The sequence below is a fragment of the Perognathus longimembris genome, chromosome 28 (assembly GCF_023159225.1).
Source record: "Perognathus longimembris pacificus isolate PPM17 chromosome 28, ASM2315922v1, whole genome shotgun sequence".
NCBI lineage: Eukaryota > Metazoa > Chordata > Mammalia > Rodentia > Heteromyidae > Perognathus > Perognathus longimembris.
Genome location: NC_063188.1, coordinates 100,111,273 through 100,128,722, shown reverse-complemented (window position 1 = coordinate 100,128,722; position 17,450 = coordinate 100,111,273). Strand labels below are relative to the sequence as shown.

General features: G+C 42.6%; 1 protein-coding gene across 1 annotated transcript in view; it reads left to right on the top strand.

The window, feature by feature from the left end:
• Window positions 1–16,603, top strand: part of Sms (spermine synthase) — a 59,469-nt gene extending 42,866 nt beyond the window's left edge. The window contains 7 exon segments of the mRNA XM_048336138.1: window positions 1,614–1,768; window positions 2,466–2,555; window positions 6,658–6,772; window positions 8,180–8,230; window positions 8,233–8,258; window positions 13,749–13,864; window positions 16,079–16,603. Of these exon segments, the coding sequence (XP_048192095.1) occupies window positions 1,614–1,768; window positions 2,466–2,555; window positions 6,658–6,772; window positions 8,180–8,230; window positions 8,233–8,258; window positions 13,749–13,864; window positions 16,079–16,118 (593 nt within the window). The 3' untranslated portion in view covers window positions 16,119–16,603.
• The last annotated feature ends 847 nt before the right edge of the window (window positions 16,604–17,450 follow it).

Here is a 17,450-nt window from a genome sequence, read left to right as displayed (position 1 = left end):
AAATTCATACTTACCAGGAGCCAGTAGCTCATGTCTGTTATCCTTGCTACTCACGTTGCTGAGATCTGAGGAGTGAGGTGCAAAACCAACCTAGACAGACAAATTCTTGAGACTCTTACCTCTAATCCACCAAAAGCTGGAAGTGGAGGTATAGCTCAAGTGGTAGAGTGCCAGTAGGAACAGCTGGGCAAGAGCTCAAGGCCCAGCGTTCAAGCCCTAATACTAACACAAACAGACCAACCCCAGATTAGACACTCATGCAAACCTACAGATTTCCTGAGTTTTTATGTAGACTTCCTTTCTTTTGTGATGAGTGGCTGGATTTTATATCTTTTAAAAAAATGTTAAGAATTATTATCCTAAAGGTGAGGTTCAGAGGGGTTACAGTTGCATAACTGATGTAAAGAGTACATTTCTTCGTGGATAATGTCAATGTGGGTAAAGTGAGGGTGCCTATTTAAAAAAACACTTTGTTATAGGGGCTGGAAATATGGCCTAGTGGTAAAGTGCTCACTTCGTATACATGAAGCTCTGGGTTCGATTCCTCAGCACACATATACAGAAAAAAGCTGGAAGTGGCGCTGTGGCTCAAGTGCCAGCCTTGAGCAAAAAGAAGCCAGGGACAGTGCTCAGGCCCGAGTTCAAGCCCCAGGACTTGCAAAAAACAAAACTAAACAAAAAAAACCCCACTTAGTTATAGAAAAACTTTAAAACCATAGTAAACAAATGAGTGTGATGAGTCTATGTTTATTCACCATCAGTTATCAATAATTATCAACTTCTGGCCGGTCTTTGTTTCAGCTAAGCCCCAATTCACCTCATCACTGTCATTATTGTTTTCTCAAAGCTGGTGCTTTACCACTTGAGCACCTTCAGTTCCATCACTGTCATTTTGAAGCTACTCCCTGATGCCATATTATTTCATCTGTAATTCTTCAGCATTTCAGTACGTTGTTAAGATGGAATTTTTGTCCTACTGACTAATGTCCTTTGTGCTAGATGTCAGGGAAAAAGTCAAAATAACCTTGCACATTATGGAGATTTGCAGGGGGCGGGGTAATGAATGAGGGGCGGGCAGTAATGACGCTTGAAATTAGGGCCTAGCCCTCTTGTTTAGCTTTTTCATTCAAGGCAGGCACTTGAAACACCACCTCTACTTCTGCCTTTTTGCTGATTATTACTGGATTTCTCTGCCTAGGCTGGCTTCAAACTTTGATTCTCTGATCCTCAGACCTTAGCCTCCTGAGTAGCTAGGACTATAGACATGAGCCACTTGTACTTGGTGAAGAGTGTTTTGTTTTGTTTTTTGTTTTTTGTTTTGCTAGTCCTGAGCACTGTCCCTGGCTTCTTTTTGCTCAAGACTAGCACTCTACCTCTTGAGCCGTAGCGCCACTTCTGGCTTTTTCTGCTTATGTAGTACTGAGGAATCGAACCCAGGGCTTTTCATGCATGCTAGGCAAGCATGCAACCACTAAGCCACATTCTCAGCCCTGGTGAAAGTTTTTAAAGATTTTACATTTTAGGTTAGATTCCAGTACTTTCTAGAGTGGTAATGTCAGGTGGTTTGGTATGTCTGAATGGAGTCAACATTTGGATCTCTTTCTCCTTTCTAGATTTGGCAGAGAGTGATTTTGCATATACCCAGGCCATCATGGGAAGTGGCAAAGAAGATTACACTGGCAAAGATGTACTGATTCTGGGAGGTGGAGATGGAGGCATATTATGTGAGATAGTCAAACTGAAACCAAAGATGGTCACTATGGTAGAGATATCCTTTGTTGTTTAACTGAACATGTTCTATGGGCTTCTGTTTGGAGGGGAAGGGTGATCTTAATATTCAAGAAAGCAAGCCTAGTGCTGGTGGCTCATGCCTATAATCCTAGCTACTCAGGAGATTGAGAGCTAAGGATCATGGTTCTAAGCCAGTCCTGATAGGAAAGCCTGTGAAACTTTTATCACCAATTAACCACCAAAAAGCTGGAAGTGGAGTTGTGGCTTAAGTGGTAGAGAGCTAGCCTTGAGCAAAAAAGCTCAGGGATAGCACCCAGGCCCTGTTCAAGCCCTAAGATTGGGACACATATACATACACACAGACAAACACATAAAGACTACAGGCAGATCCATTATATTGACTGCCTTGAACAAACATTTCAGTTTAGGACCAATACCCTTTAACAGAGAAGCAGAGATAATGTAGCTGAGTATTAGAGACAAAGTAACTTTGGTACCCTATCTATGATTATGTGGCATTTGTCAAAATGGCTTCTCTAAACCATTTTATGGGAGAGATGAAAATTCAGTTCCCTTTGAATTTCCTATTGTGAAAATGAAATTACTGTCATACTAATTTCTGAAACATATTCAATTTAGTATCATAAAACCTTTATGCTTATCTTAACTTTTTCTTAAGTGTTACTCTTCAGAATTATTAGGTATATTCAAATTCTCCTTAACCTTTTTTGAACATTGACCAAATGGTGATTGATGGATGTAAGAAATTTATGCGAAAAACATGTGGTGACGTCTTAGACAATCTTAAAGGAGACTGCTATCAGGTAATTATGTTTTCATAGTAATGTCTTTGAGTACTGATAATTACATTATTGCTCAGAATATGTCTTCGTAGAAAAACTATTAGTGTACTTCTTTAAGTAGGTAGATTGTCTCTATCTGAATTAAGTCACATTTGTAGTTAATATTTAACTTATTTATACTTAGGATGGATGGATATACATGATAAAATTAGAAATTCTAGATTCTTTATGTCAGTACAATCAATTTTTGGAGCTTATGTCAAACTCAGGTTTGCATGTGCTAGGCATACACTCTGCTATCTTTATGCGTGTATGTATGTATATGTGTATGTATGTATGAATGTATATATATCTGTGTATGTGTATGCAGGTACTGAGATTGAAATCTAAGCATCAAGGTTCAAAGCCAGCCCGGGCAAAAAAGTCCACGAGACTCATGATAGCCACTTAACAGGCAAAAAGTAATCTACAAGTGGAGCTGTGGCTCAGGTGCATCATCCTGAGCTAACAAGGCACAGTGCCCAGGCCCTGAGTCCAACTCCTTGTACCTGCACTCCATCCTCAGACATTTTTGTATCAGTTTTTACAACCAGTTACTATTAACATTTATGTACAAAAGCTTCCATTGCTGGGCACTGGTGGTCCGTACCTGTAGTCCTAGGCTACTCAGGAAGCTGAGATCTGCGGATTGGGATTTGAAGGCAGCCTCTCAGGAAAGTGTGGGATTGTTATCTCCAAATAACCACCCAAAGCCAGAAAGTGGAGCTGTGGCACAAGTGGTGTAACACTAGCCTTGAGCAAGAAAGCTCAGTGATAGCACCCAAGGACTGGCACAAAATAATAAAAAGAAAGAAAGCAGTTGAGACTGTTTATACATTACTTTGTGAGTGTGTGTGTGTGTGCGCGTGTGTGTGCGTGTGTGTGCGCGTGTGTGCGCGCATGTGTGCACATCCTGTGACTTGAACTTGAGGCCTGCCTGGACAATCTCCCTGACCTTTTTTTTTTTTTGGCCAGTCCTGGGCTTGAACTCAGGGCCTGAGCACTGTCCTGGCTTCTTTTTGCTCAAGGCTAGCACTCTGCCAACTTGAGCCACAGCGCCCACTTCTGGTCTTTTCTATATATGTGGTGCTGAGGAACCGAACCAGGGCTTCATGTATACGAGGCAAGCACTCTTCCCACTAGGCCATATTCCCAGCCCTCCCTGACCTTTTTTGTTCAAGGCTAGCACTCTACCACTTGAGCTATAGCTCTACTTCTGGCTTTATGGTGGTTGTTGATAGAAGTCTCACACTTTCCTGTCTGGTCTGGATTTGAACTCGATCTTGAGATCTCAGCATCCTGAAAAGACCTAGTATTATAGGCCCGAGCCTCTGGTATCCTGCTCCCATAGCTTAATATGAATCGTTAGGTAAATAAATTTGTAACAGAGAATACATTAAAAAATCATAGAAGATATTAGAAACTTGCCTCTAAAGTTATAGCTAATGATATAGCGCAAAATAGAAAAGCCATTTCCATAGAAATTAGGAAGCAAATGACAGATGCTTATGACCTGTGCTCAAATTGTTTTTTTTTTTTTTCTCCTTCTCCCTGGTCCTGGGGCTTGAACTCAGGGTCTGGGCACTGTCCCTGAGCTCTTTTGCTCAAGGTTAGTGCTCTACAATTTTGAGCCACAATGCCACTTTAGCATTTTCTGGGTAGTATATTGGAGATAAGAGTCTCAAGGCCTTTCCTGCCTGGGCTGGCTTCAAACCAAGATCCTCAGATCTCTGCCTCCTGAGTAGCTAGGATTATAAGCATGAGCCACTGGTACCTGGCCTCTACATTGTTTTTAAGGCTGCAAATATAAGGTTGGAAGATAAAAATAACACACCTATTAAAATAATTGCAGGTGATATGTATGCTCACAAAATGTAAGAAACTTATTTAAACCATAGTTGGATTCATGAGATTTGGTAAAGCCTAAAAACACTTTGCTAAATGCTGAATAATTTGACAGGAAATGAGGGGACAGGAAATCCCATTCAGTGTCATAAGTCCAACTTAAATATGTTGGCATAAACTTAACAAAATCTTAGGAGACTGACTTGAATTACAAAATGAACTTTAAAACAGTCTCATTCTAAGCCTAGCTGTTTATTTGTAAAAATAAATATCTGAGAAATAGCCAGGAGAAAACTTTGGAGGGAGTCTTGAAACTGTCCTGTTGGTTAAGTTACTGTAGGTACAGTAATCAAATAGGAAGTGAGACATAGATACCAGACACATAAGAGTCAAGTCATGGAACATGAACTGACCTGCAGAAAACTAGGGACAGTTGAAGGAAACCGGCTGCTTAGCCTGTGTTGCTGGTTGAGGCATGAGTTGCTATTAAAACTGAAAATTTAGCCAGGTACCAGTAGCTACTCAGATTGCTGAGATCTGAAGATCGCAATTCAAGGCTAGCCCCGGCATACCATTCCAGACCATCTTACATTTAGTTAACCAGCAAAAAGGCAGATGTGGACGTATGGGCTCAAGTGGTAAACCCTAGCCTTGATTGGAAAAGCTAAGGGAGAGATGGGGCCCTGAGTTCAAGCTCCAGAACTGCACCCCACCCCCCCCCCCGCCAAAAAAAGAATTAAAAACTCTGGAAACTAGAATACACGTGAGTTTTTTTTCTTCCTTCAGTGTTTTTTTTTTTTTTTTTTTTTTTTGTGAGTCCTGGGGCTTGAACTCAGGGTCTGAGCACTGTCCCTGAGCCTCTTTGTGCTCAAGGCTAGCACTCTACCACTTGAACCACAGCGCCACTTCTGACTTCTTGGTGGTTACTTGGAGATAAGAGTCTCATGGACTTTTCCTACCTTGGCTGGCTTTGAACTGCAATTCTCAGATCTCAGCCTCCTGTGTAGCTGAGATTACAAACTTAGAGCTGGGCAGGTGCTTTACCCCTGACACATACCTGGCCCCCAGATGAGATTCACATGTGGATTATAGTAGTTGGGGTGTTAGTACTTTTCTCTCTTTACCTAATTAAGCATTAAGTGAAACAGGTTATTAAACTAATTCAGTAAAATTCCCTTACAAAATTATGCCTGACGAAAAACACAGGACAAGTTATAGGGAACTGTCTGTCAGACCTTTGCTCTGTTTTTTTTTTTTTTTTGGCCAGTCCTGGGCCTTGGACTCAGGGCCTGAGCACTGTCCCTGGCTTCTTCCCGCTCAAGGCTAGCACTCTGCCACTTGAGCCACAGCGCCCCTTCTGGCCGTTTTCCATATATGTGGTGCTGGGGAATCGAACCAAGAGCTTCATGTGTAGGAGGCAAGCACTCTTGCCACTAGGCCATATTCCCAGCCCCTTTGCTCTGTTTTTATGTGTTATTTTGGGGGGGGGGGGCGGAGGTTGTGGGGCTTGCTCAAGACTAGTGCTCTACCATTTTGAGCCACAGCTCCACTTCCAGTTTTCTGGTGGTTACTTGGAGATAAAGTGTCTCATGAACTTTCCTGCCTGGGCTGGCTTTGAACTGCGATCCTCAGATCTCAGCCTCCTGATTAACTAGGATTACATTCGTGAGCCGCCAGAGCCCAGCATGAACTTGGCTTTCAGATAGTTCTTTTTTTTTTTTTTTTTGCCAGTCCTGGGCCTTGGACTCAGGGCCTGGGCACTGTCCCTGGCTTCTTCCCACTCAAGGCTAGCACTCTGCCACTTGAGCCACAGCGCCGCTTCTGGCCGTTTTCTGTATATGTGGTGCTGGGGAATCGAACCTAGGGCCTCGTGTATCCGAGGCAGGCACTCTTGCCACTAGGCTATATCCCCAGCCCCATCAGATAGTTCTTGATACACTTCTTGTTGAATGCTTTCGAGCAAGCTGTGTCATCCCTCTTGAGTGACTGTGTTTCTCTATTGGTAAAGTGGGGGCAGTTCCAATACGTGTGGGGCTGCTGTTTAGTTGAGGTAAGCGTGCCTATAAGGCATATGCCGAGCGCTCCTTTTTGCTCTTCATCAATATGGATGAAGATCTCCAGGTAGCAGATGCTGTGGCTTGTGGCCCCAGCTGGCATTGTCCCTTCCACGGAAACTGTTGTTAATAACTGCTTCCATATGTGTTGGCTCGTGGGCATAATTCTGTTCTCTGGGTGACAGGTTCTCATAGAGGACTGTATTCCAGTACTGAAGAGGTACGCCAAAGAAGGGAGAGAGTTTGATTATGTGATTAATGACTTGACAGCGGTTCCAATCTCCACATCTCCAGAAGAAGGTAGATTCTGTATCATATTTTTTTCATTTTTAATTGTCATTATAAAGGTGATGTACAGAGGGGTTATAGTTCCATAAGTCAGGTAAAGAGTGCATTTCTTTCTGGACAGTGTCACCCTTTCCCTCACACTCTTAACAGTTCGGTATCATTTTTAGTCTGGATACTTGCTCATGGAAATGTTGCCTCAGTGCACTTGTGTCAATTGGGATCATGAATGAGCCAATTCTTTTTTCCTGTGTGCACACGCGCGCTCATGCATGCACACCCAAACATGCCAGTGCTAATCCTATTGCTTAAACTCAGGGCATTTATACTCAAGACTAGTGCTCTACTACTTGAGCCACAGCCCCTCTCTTAGCTTTTCAGGGGTTAATTGAAGATAAGAGGCTCACCGACTTCCTTCCTGAGCTGACTTCAAACCTTGATCCTCAGATCTCAATTTTCTTTTTTTCTTTGCCTGTCCTGGGCACTGCCCCTGAGCTTCTTTTGCTTAAGATTAGCACTCTACCATGAGCCACAGTGCTACTTCTGGCTTTTTTTTGGTGGGAAATTGGAGGTAAGAGTCTCACTGACTTCTCTGTCTGGGCTGGCTTTGAACCATGATCTTCAGATCTCAGCCTCCTGAGCTAGGATTACAGGTGTGAGCCACCAGCACTGGGAAGTTCTTTCATTAAAAAAAAAATAGAGGTTAAATGGCTGGATTTGCCTTTAAATCCTGTTCTGTAATTACATGAGTAGATTAACTCACTTATTGGAAACTGTCATTCAAAAGGACTCATAATCCCAACATTAAGACTAATTGATAATTTATTTCATATTTTTAACCTCTAGCAAGACATACTGGGAATGTTTCTAACCAACAACTTAGATGATTCCCCTCCTTAAACCACATACCTCAGATCTGCTGGTTCATGGTTTCACTGTTAATGTTTTCTTTATAAACTTAACTTCTTGCTGAATTTACAAAATGGGCGCCCATCTAATGAGCATTGTGGTTTCTCTAGGACGGTTCTTTCAGGTTGCAAGCACTGCCTTTTGCTGGAATATTTCCCTGGGGAGGGTTACTGGGGTACAAACCAGGGCAAGCACGCTGCAACACAGTTTTACATCCCCAAGCCCCGAAGTGAGTTATTGCTGGCGTGAGAACAGGGCTAATTGGGTGCTATTGTATTTTGACCTACGTGTTTGTGTGTGTTAGGCATGTGGGACACTAGTATTATTCATGAACACACTCTCCAGTTTTTAGTCCCAAGCTTATAGGTCGTGTGTGACCGGGGGGCGGGGGGGTGGTTGGAGAAGGAGAGAGAGAAAGTGTGACCTTTGAGTACTACTAGGGTGAATATTTGCTAATAGATATTTTTGATGTATGCAAACTCATTTATAAAACTTAATTTTTTTAATACTCAGATTCCACATGGGAGTTTCTCAGACTGATTCTTGACCTCTCGATGAGAGTACTGAACAAGATGGGAAGTACTTTACACAGGTAGGCTACTTAAGTCCCCCCCCCCCCTGCCAGCTGCTACCCCAAAACAAGAAAGAATGAATAATTTGAAGTTCCAAATAAATTTTATGGATGTTAAGAACAGAGCAGCTCCATTAGTTAAAATTCTTTCAACTGGTAACTTTCTCATTAGATGACCTGTAAGGAGTTTGCAGTAGGACCCAATATTCTGATGTGTTGTCTGGTCTTTGGCTGTGCTTTGAAATTTGGCCACAAGATGGCGACAAAGACCATGTTTTTTTTTCTCTCATCCTCTAGGCGCAGTCTTCATTGCAAAGCTCATTTAGTGATAATACACTTGATAAACAGCTTTACCTGTAGTAACAGTTTTTGCCACTAGGTGGAAGTAAACTGTGGCTTCCACCCCCCCCCCACCCCCCCCCCCCCCATTCTGGATGGTTCTTATTTTTCGAGAAAATATGAAGGTCTACACGCACATACATTTGGAAGTATATAGATGTTGTTCCTGTGCCTTGAAGTCAGGGCCTGGGTGTTGTCTCTCATATTTATTTATTCATTCATTCATTCATTTATTGGCTGGTCCTGGGGTTTGAATGTTGTTCCTGGGCGCTGTCCTTGAGCTTCTTTTGCTCAAGGCTAGCACTCTACCACTTGAACCACAGTGCCACTTCTGGCTATTTTGAGTAGCTTATTGGAGATAAGAGTCTCATGAGGACTTTTCTGCCTGGGCTGGCTTCAAACCACGACCCTCAGATCTCAGCCTCTTGATTACAGATGTGAGCCACTGGTGCCCAGCATTTATGCTCAAGGATAGCCCTGAATCACAGTTCTACTTCGGCTTATTAGTGGTTAGTTTTAGATAAGAGTCTCACAGACTTTCCTGCCAGGGCTGGCTTTAAACCATGATCCTCAAATCTCAATCACTTGATTAGTTAGGATTTTAGGTATGAACCAGTACCTGGCCTATTTTTAAAAATAATTACTTATTTATTGTCAAAGTGATGTACAGAGGGGTTACAGTTTCATACATAAGGCCATGGGTACACCTCTTGTACTATTTGTTACCTCCTCCCTCATTCCCCCTCCCCCTCCCCCTTTCCGTCTCCCCCCATGAGCTGGCCTATTTCTTGATTCACAAAACATATACAAATTCTAATATTAAAGTTCTGAAAATGATAGCAAAGGCAACGAGTTGATAATCCAGTCTGTACTTGGTAGAAAAATTGCAGCACTTAGATAGTATTGCACTTTGTTCTTTGCATTCTGAGCAAATGTGCATAGATACTACACCCACTACACCAAATTTCTTTCTTGGGATGACATAAAAGGTTTATTCAGTCATAAGCATTGTTCCATACCCTACAGTTTTTCTATAATCTTCATCCCCTAAGAAACTATACATGACATAAATAATTTCATAAAATGATATTTCTTTGTTAAACTTTTTAATTTTAATATAAATTTTAAAATTTGCTTTTGGGTGATGTATAAAAGAAATTGCACAAACATGTGATGTTCAAATGCATGTGTGCATTTTGTGGAGTATAAGGTTAAAACATTTATTCTTCAATCATTTACATTTGTCGTGAAAACATTTGAAATTCCTTGCTTGTATCTTTAGCTTTTTTGTACATAACTTACCTGTAAGTCAGCCCATTGTACAGTTACAGTCTCATAGTTGAACCTCTCGACCCTGTCTTTTTTTTTTTTTTTTATGTGTGCTGGTCCTGGGGCTTGAACCCAGGGCTTGGATACTGTTTCTGAGCTTTTGTGCTCAAGGCTAGCATTCTGCCATTTGAGCCACACCTCCACTTCTGGCTTTTTGGTGTTTAATCACAGGTAAGAGTTCCTGCCCATGCTAGCTTTGAACTGTGGTCCTAAGAGCTCACTATCCTGAATCATTAGGATTGCAGGCATGAGCCGCTTGGCTTAACCTTAAAAAAAAAATTCAGTTCTAGTCTATTTCAGTGTGAAGTAGTTATGAAAGCCTTTATTCTCCTCAGGAGGTGCTTGCAGCAGACCAGTGCTGTCCTAGGCTTTATTACCAGTCTTGGGTCTTGAACTCAGGGCCTGAGCAGTGTACCTGAGCTTCTGTGTATGTGATGCTGAGGAATCAAACCCAGGGCTTCATGAATGCTAGGCTTGTGGGTGACTACTTGGAGATCAGAGTCTCAGACTTTTCTCTTGGAGCTGGCTTTGAATGGCAGCCATAGACCTCAGCCTCCTGAGTAGCTCGGATTACAGACATGAGCCACTGGTGCCCAACAAGGTTTTTTTGGGGGAGGAGGGCGGTGATGTAATGGGGTTTGAATTCAGGGTTTTGAGAGTCTTGCTGGCATTGTACCAGTGAGCTCTGCATTTTCAGCATGTTTTTCAGTGGCTCTTTTTGAGGTAAGTATTCTATTGCAACCATCCCCACCCTGAGCTGCAGGGTACATGCTTTAGGCTTCCCTTCATTGCTGGGATCATAGTTGTACCACTGTATCTGTGTTCCCTTCATGAAGACACAACCTTATGGGCTTTACTGCCTGGGCTGCCCTCAAACTCTGTTCCGTCCTTCTCACCCTCACAAGTAGCTAGGGTATAGATGTGAGCCCTTGACACTGAGCTTTTAGGTTTTTATATTACAGGAAATAATACATACTAACTTAGATTTAAAGGATGTAAGCAGTATAGATTTCTTTAAAGTAAGAAAGCAACGTATTATCTACTTGTATCTAACATGAGGCAACAAAAATTTCTGGGACTGAAGCTACTGCACTGAGATTTAACCCTCATGTATAATAATTCCAATCCGCATGTCTCATCATTTTTTTTTGGTAGGGGGAGTCTTGGGGCTTGGACTCAGGGCCTGAGCACTGTCCCTGAGCTTCTTTTGATCAAGGCTAGCACTCTGCCACTGGAGCCACAGCACCACTTCCAGTGTTTTCTGTGTATGTGGTACTGAGGACTCGAACCCAGGGCCTCAGGCATGCTACACAAGCGCTCTACCGCTAAGCCACATTCCTAGCCCTTGTCTCATCTTAAAAGGTGATTTTGTTGGGTAATAGACTTTTGGGGTCTTCCATATGTCTCAAAAATAAAAGGCAATGCCGGGCACCAGTGGTTCACTCCTGTAATCTTAGCTATTCAGGAGGCTGAGATGGGAGGATTATGGTTCAAAGGCAGCTCAAGGAGGAAAGTCCAAGTAACTACCAAAAAACCTGAAAGCGGAGCCATGGCCAAAGTGGTAGAGTGCTAGCTTTGAGCAAAAAAGCTCAGGGATAGCACCCAGGCCCTGAGTTCAAATCCCAGGACTGACACACACACACACACACACACACACACACACACACACACACAGAGGTTTCATTTAAATATATAGAAAAGTGAAATATCTCTTGTCACTCTTTTTTTAACTGAGTTTCTCCTTAAAAAAAAAAAACACCACTCCTTTTTGACAATGTTGGGAAAGACAAATTGAAACCTTCCTATTTCCTTACCACATTGTCTAAAAGGAAGCTCAAGCATCCCGAATACTTTCTATAAAGAAAGAGCAGGGTATCTGTTTTAAGATGGCAGAAAACTCATGTAGCTGTGCACCTTGGTTTCCATTTTCATTCTATGTAAGTTCCCCAGGGGTGATGTGTTCTCAAAACAACTGGGCAGTGTTTTCTATTTGCGAATCGTAAATTACACATGTGGTGTTTATATGCTCTCATGGTGAACTTGATGTTGAAACCAAATTATATGCTGGGAAGGGCACGTTGGCCAAATCCCACTCCAAGACCCTAGATGATGGGTTATTAAACAGGCTGGCATCAAGGACGATGTCATGCTGAGTGAATGTGCTAAGTTAAAACCAAGACCTGCTCTTGGAATAGTTCTATTCTAATCTCCTGTCCATAGCAGGCTGGCTCATTGTTTTTGAAATCTCATTGTCAAGTTCTAGTATAATAGACTTCCTTTCATTTGTCAATAAGTTTCACTCACATTGTTTGGTCTATTGACTGTTTCAAGGCAGATTAATACAGTTATTAGGATGAAGAAATAGAATCACCATGAGATCCAATAGTCTTCTGAGTGTTTAGCTTCAGTGGTTGAAAAGAAAAAGATGAAGCTGGGTATGGGTGGCTCACATCTATAATCCTAGCTACTCAGGAAGCTGAGATCTGAGGATTGAAGTTGGAAGTCAACCCAGGCAGGAAAGTCTGTATGATTCTTACCTCCAGTAAACTACTCAAAAAAAAGTGGGAACTGGTGCTAATGCTCAAATGTTAGAGCAGTGCTAGCTTTGAGCACAAAGAGGCTCAGGAACAGTACCTAGGCCCAGAGTTCAAGCCCCAGGACTGGCAAACAAATAGATGAACTGGTTGCTGGTGGCTCATGCCTATACTCCTAGCTACTCAGGAGGCTGTGATCTGAGGACTGTGTATCAAAGCCCAGGCAGGAAAAACTGTGAGACTCTTATCTTGAATTAGGTACCAAAAAGCCAGAAGTCAAGTGGTAGAGTATTAGCCTTGAACAAAATTCCAGGGACAGTGCTCAGGCACTGAGTTCAAGCTCCTGAACTGGCACACAAAAAAAGAAATAGGTGGTTTTAAATACTCATCTTGTTTTCCAAATCCAAAATGAGAAGTACATGGGACCATGCTAAAATGACCCTAACACCCTACTCCAGCCTTCTGAGTGGAATCTGCATTTAAGAAGATCCCTTGTAATTTCATATACACCTTAGAGACTGAGAAATGCCATGTATGCATTCAGCAGCTCTGTTAGGTTTTTGGCCAACTTCCCTGGTTCTCATCACTATTATTTTCCTCATGGTCATAGGGTGCTATCCGTGTTTCCAAATACTGCATCCAGGTTCTAGGATAGAAGAGACTTTGAGGGGCCTGGTCCTTATCCTTGATTATTCAGAATCTCAGTTGAGTCCAGCTACTGGGGAGGCTAAAAATTGGTCCATAAAAGAGAATAGTTGTAGTAACAAGTCAAAAGAAGGTTTTTAATAATGACTCTAGCTGAGACATATTTTCAGTATGTATATCTTAAATAAATTTTTGTCTTCTGTCTTAATCACAGATTTTGGGGGAAAGGATGAGGTGGTCTCTCAGGAGAGTTGTAGTTGAAACCATTTTGGACATTAAGAACGTCATCATTTTGATACTTCATTTTCAACACAGTGGTGACCATTACTGAAAAAAACTTAATTTGAATGGGTTATATGTATGAATCTTTGCTGAATTGCATGGTATGGATACAATGAGCTGTGTCACTAATGAGAAATTGGTCTCACTGCTTTCTATCGCTTCATACTCTCAATAATTTGAAATCGCTTGGTAAATGAGGCAGAAGGAGAATGAACTAATGAATCTATAAATAGAATTCAATGCAGTTTGTGACAGTACAGAGGCTTTATCTCATTTTGGAAGATGAATTTTATCTCTAGCTAGAATTGTTCTGGTTTATTAGAGACCTTCAGATGAGTAGGACTTACGAATGCCATTATTCGCTTTTCTCTCTTTGATTTAGGGGAACTGTGTCAATTTGACTGAAGCCCTGTCACTCTATGAAGAACAGCTTGGGCGTCTGTATTGCCCTGTGGAGTTCTCCAAGGAGATTGTCTGTGTCCCTTCATACTTGGAATTGTATCCTTTGATCATGACACTGTGTTGCTAGATTATCACACTCAATTTCTATACTGGTTTCATGGCTTAAATCCTAATAATAGATAGAATTAACTCTGTAGCTTATAAAATCCCAGTTTTCAAATTTGGCTTGGGACCACCAGTAGGAGGTTTAAAAATGAGTGATTTCTGGGTCCCTTTCCCAGAGATTCTTGAGTTGTGGCTTGCCATAGCTTCCTAGGTGCTCTTAATAAGCAAGTAGGACTAGTCCAAAGCAGTGGTTCTCAAAGCCTGTCACAGAGAAGCCAGATCATCTGGGGCATGCAAATTTTCAAGTCCCTTCCTGACTTGATACCTAGTCAAGAATATGGGAGATTGGACCCAGTGACCTATTTTACCAGTCCTCTAAAAGGACCCATGCACAATAGAAACTGGAGTTAAGTGGCACCAGGTTCTAGTGGCTCACAAATCTAGCTACTCAAGTTGAGGACTGAGGATCTCAGTTCAAAGCCAGCTGGGGCAGGAAAGTCTGTGAGACTCCCAATTCTCCACCAGAAAACCAGAAGTAGAGCTGCGGCTCAAAGTGGTAGAGTGCTAGCTTGAAGTAAAAAAAGACTTTAGGGGCAGTGTCCCACAACCGACCCTTCCCCCCAAATGGCACAATGTGTCTGGCAGGTTAAAAATTCCAGAGAAACTCATTGGATTCCCTAAAACAATCTGACTTCAATGCTAGTTTCTCTATATGTTACTTGATGCTAATTTGCAGCGTGAATTAAGAATTAAAATAATACTAGCTGGGGACTGCAGTTAATGCTGGTGTTCCCTATTAGCCTATTGAATAAAGTAAGTCCCAAGAATAAAGAAGACTGTAAAGAAACCAGGCACTGGTGGCTCAATGCCTGTAACCCTGGAAGCTGAGATCTGAGGATCGCAAGTCAAAGCCATCTTGGGTAGTAAAGTCCATGAGACTCTCATCTCCAATAAACTACTCAGAACAAACCAGAAATGGCCCCGTGGTTCAAAGGGTAGAGAACTAGCCTTGAGCACAAAGAAGCTCAGGCCTTGAGTTCAAGCCCCAGGAGAGGGGGGAAAAAAAAGAATTGAAAGGAGTGTGCTGTTAGGAATTTGTACATCCTTTCTGGAAGGTTGGCAGGCTGCCGTCCACAGCTTCCTTATCTTCAGCAGTCCAGATTCAAGGGAGAGGAGAATAGATGCTGACCTGTCATGATGCTGGATTTGCCCTATTAGGTAGTAGCCCACTGAGGCCTGACACCTGGCTAGAGGCAAAAAAAAAAAAAAACCCACTAGTTTTTGATTTTGTTTTTGGTCAGTCCGGGGCCGTGGACTCAGGGCCTGAGCACTGTCCCTGGCTTCCTTTTGCACAAGGCTAGCACTCTGCCACTTGAGCCACAGTGCCACTTCTGGCCATTTTCTATATATGTGGTGCTGGGGAATCAAACCCAGGGCTTCATGTATATGAGTCAAGCACTCTTGCCACTAGGCCATATCCCCAGCCCAAAAAAACCCACTAGTGACAAAAAACAAAAACCCCTAAAGCCCCCAAACAAACCTCGTTAGGTCCTCCGGAGGGGAAGGTGTGCGTCCGGAGAAATGTGACTCCTCCCCTCCTGCGCACGGTGGACTGCGCAAGGTGCTCTCCAGGACCAGCTGCGTGCCAGTCTATGTGAACTGCAGTGTGTCCTCCTAGCCTCACTCCTTTCCCTTCCTTCTCTTTCTCCTGCTGGCCCTTGCTTGTCTCTCCTTTGCTTCCCTCTCCTTTTCTTCTCGTACTGTTTCTCCAAACTTTTGGGTTTTTTGGCCAGTCCTGGGCCTTGAACTCAGGGTCTGAGCACTGTCCCTGGCTTCTTTTTGCTCAAGGCTAGCACTCCACCACTTGAGCCACAGTGCCACTTTCGGCCTTTTCTACATATGTGGTGCTGAGGAATCCAACCCAGGGCTTCATGTGTGCGAGGCAAGCACTCTACCACTAGGCCATATTCCCAGCTCCTCTCTAAACCTTGGAAGCATTATATTACCTATTCCTTTAGCCTTTTGTCTCCTTAGGCCCCCTCCTAAGCCCCTTATTCCCAAGTGACCTTATTCCACGGCCTTCTTTCGCATGGCCACCGTGCCCTAAGCCATGAAGCTTTGTCCCCCATCCATCTCCAGGACAAATGTGAACTGTTGCCTGCTCTCCCCCCCACGGCCTGCTTCATTCCTTGACTCCTTGTCCAGGTGGGTATTTTACACTGTTTGGAAGAAAGCTAAACCTTGAAGATGAAGCGCCCTCATCAGCTGCGACCAGCCTTCCTGACCTCCACCTTCTGTATAGAATATCCAAACGAGTCAGGCAAATCAATTGTGAATTCCTTCAAGTTTTCTCTTTTTAGTAATTATTTTTAATTTAAAAAAGCCAATGGGGAAAAATGTATATTTTGATGAGCTAGGGCGTTCATTTTTTCTTTTTTGCAAGTCAGTTGAAGGACAATTAGACAGAAAGCAAAGACTACAATGTGCACTGACCCCCCCCCCCCCCAGAATGTGATTTTTGTTACTTTTTATTTCTGTGTGGGTTTTTTTGTTGTTTTGTTTTGGTTTGGGCAGATTTTCAATTTGGACATTTGGAGGAATGAACATCTTTGTTTTGTTCTGGAGGGAAGTTCTTTCCCACAAAATTGACTTAGGTATGAAATTTGGTGCTTTTAAGAGAAAGAGTTCAAAATGAGTAGGAATGCTTCAATTAAAACTACAAAAGAGATATTTCATGTGTTCTGTTTTCTTTTAGCCTGGTCTCTTTTCTCACCTCGGATGGTCTCGATCAAAGCTATCACATGGACTACTTTTAGTTTCCTTATAGCACCCCTTGTCACTTATCTCTTCAAAATGGGATGGCTGGCTGGGCACCCGTGGCTTCCATCTGTAATCCTAGCTACTCAGGAGACTGAGATCTTAGGATCACAGTTCAAAGCCAGCCTGGGTAGGAAAGTCTGTTAGACTCCTATCTATAGTTAACCACGAAAAAGCCAGAAGTGGCGCTGTGGCTCAAGTGGTAGAGCACTAGCCACTAGCCTTGAGCAGAAAAGCTCAGGGACAGCACCCAGGCCCTGAGCGCATACCTCACGCGGCACACATCCACAAAAACAGATGACTTTGGCGGCCTCTTTGAACAGTAGTTATGACTTCATCTACTCTCTGTGGTACATGGTGCACAGCCCCTTTCTGTTTTATAAAGTTGGCCTGAGATAACAAAAGATTTCACCTGAGTGGAAAGTTCAAAGCCAAAATCGTGTTCCTATTCTTATTTTGGTGTTTTAGATGTCATAAAGATAGTTTTGGCTAGCTGTTAGGAAATGTTGATATGATTAGTGTAGCATAGATACACAGTAGACTTGCTGGAGAGATCTATGAAGCAAAAAGAACAAGTTGAGAACTCGTCTAAGGACGCGCATGGAACTATCAACTTGGTCTTGTATTGTGGGTAATAGTCTACATGAAAGGTAAGCTTATATTGACTTGGATTGTTAGATGTCATGGGCTTATCCTTTTGATTTTTATAAAAGGCTCACACTTTATCATTGGAATCATTTCCTGTGTAAATTTTGCAGTA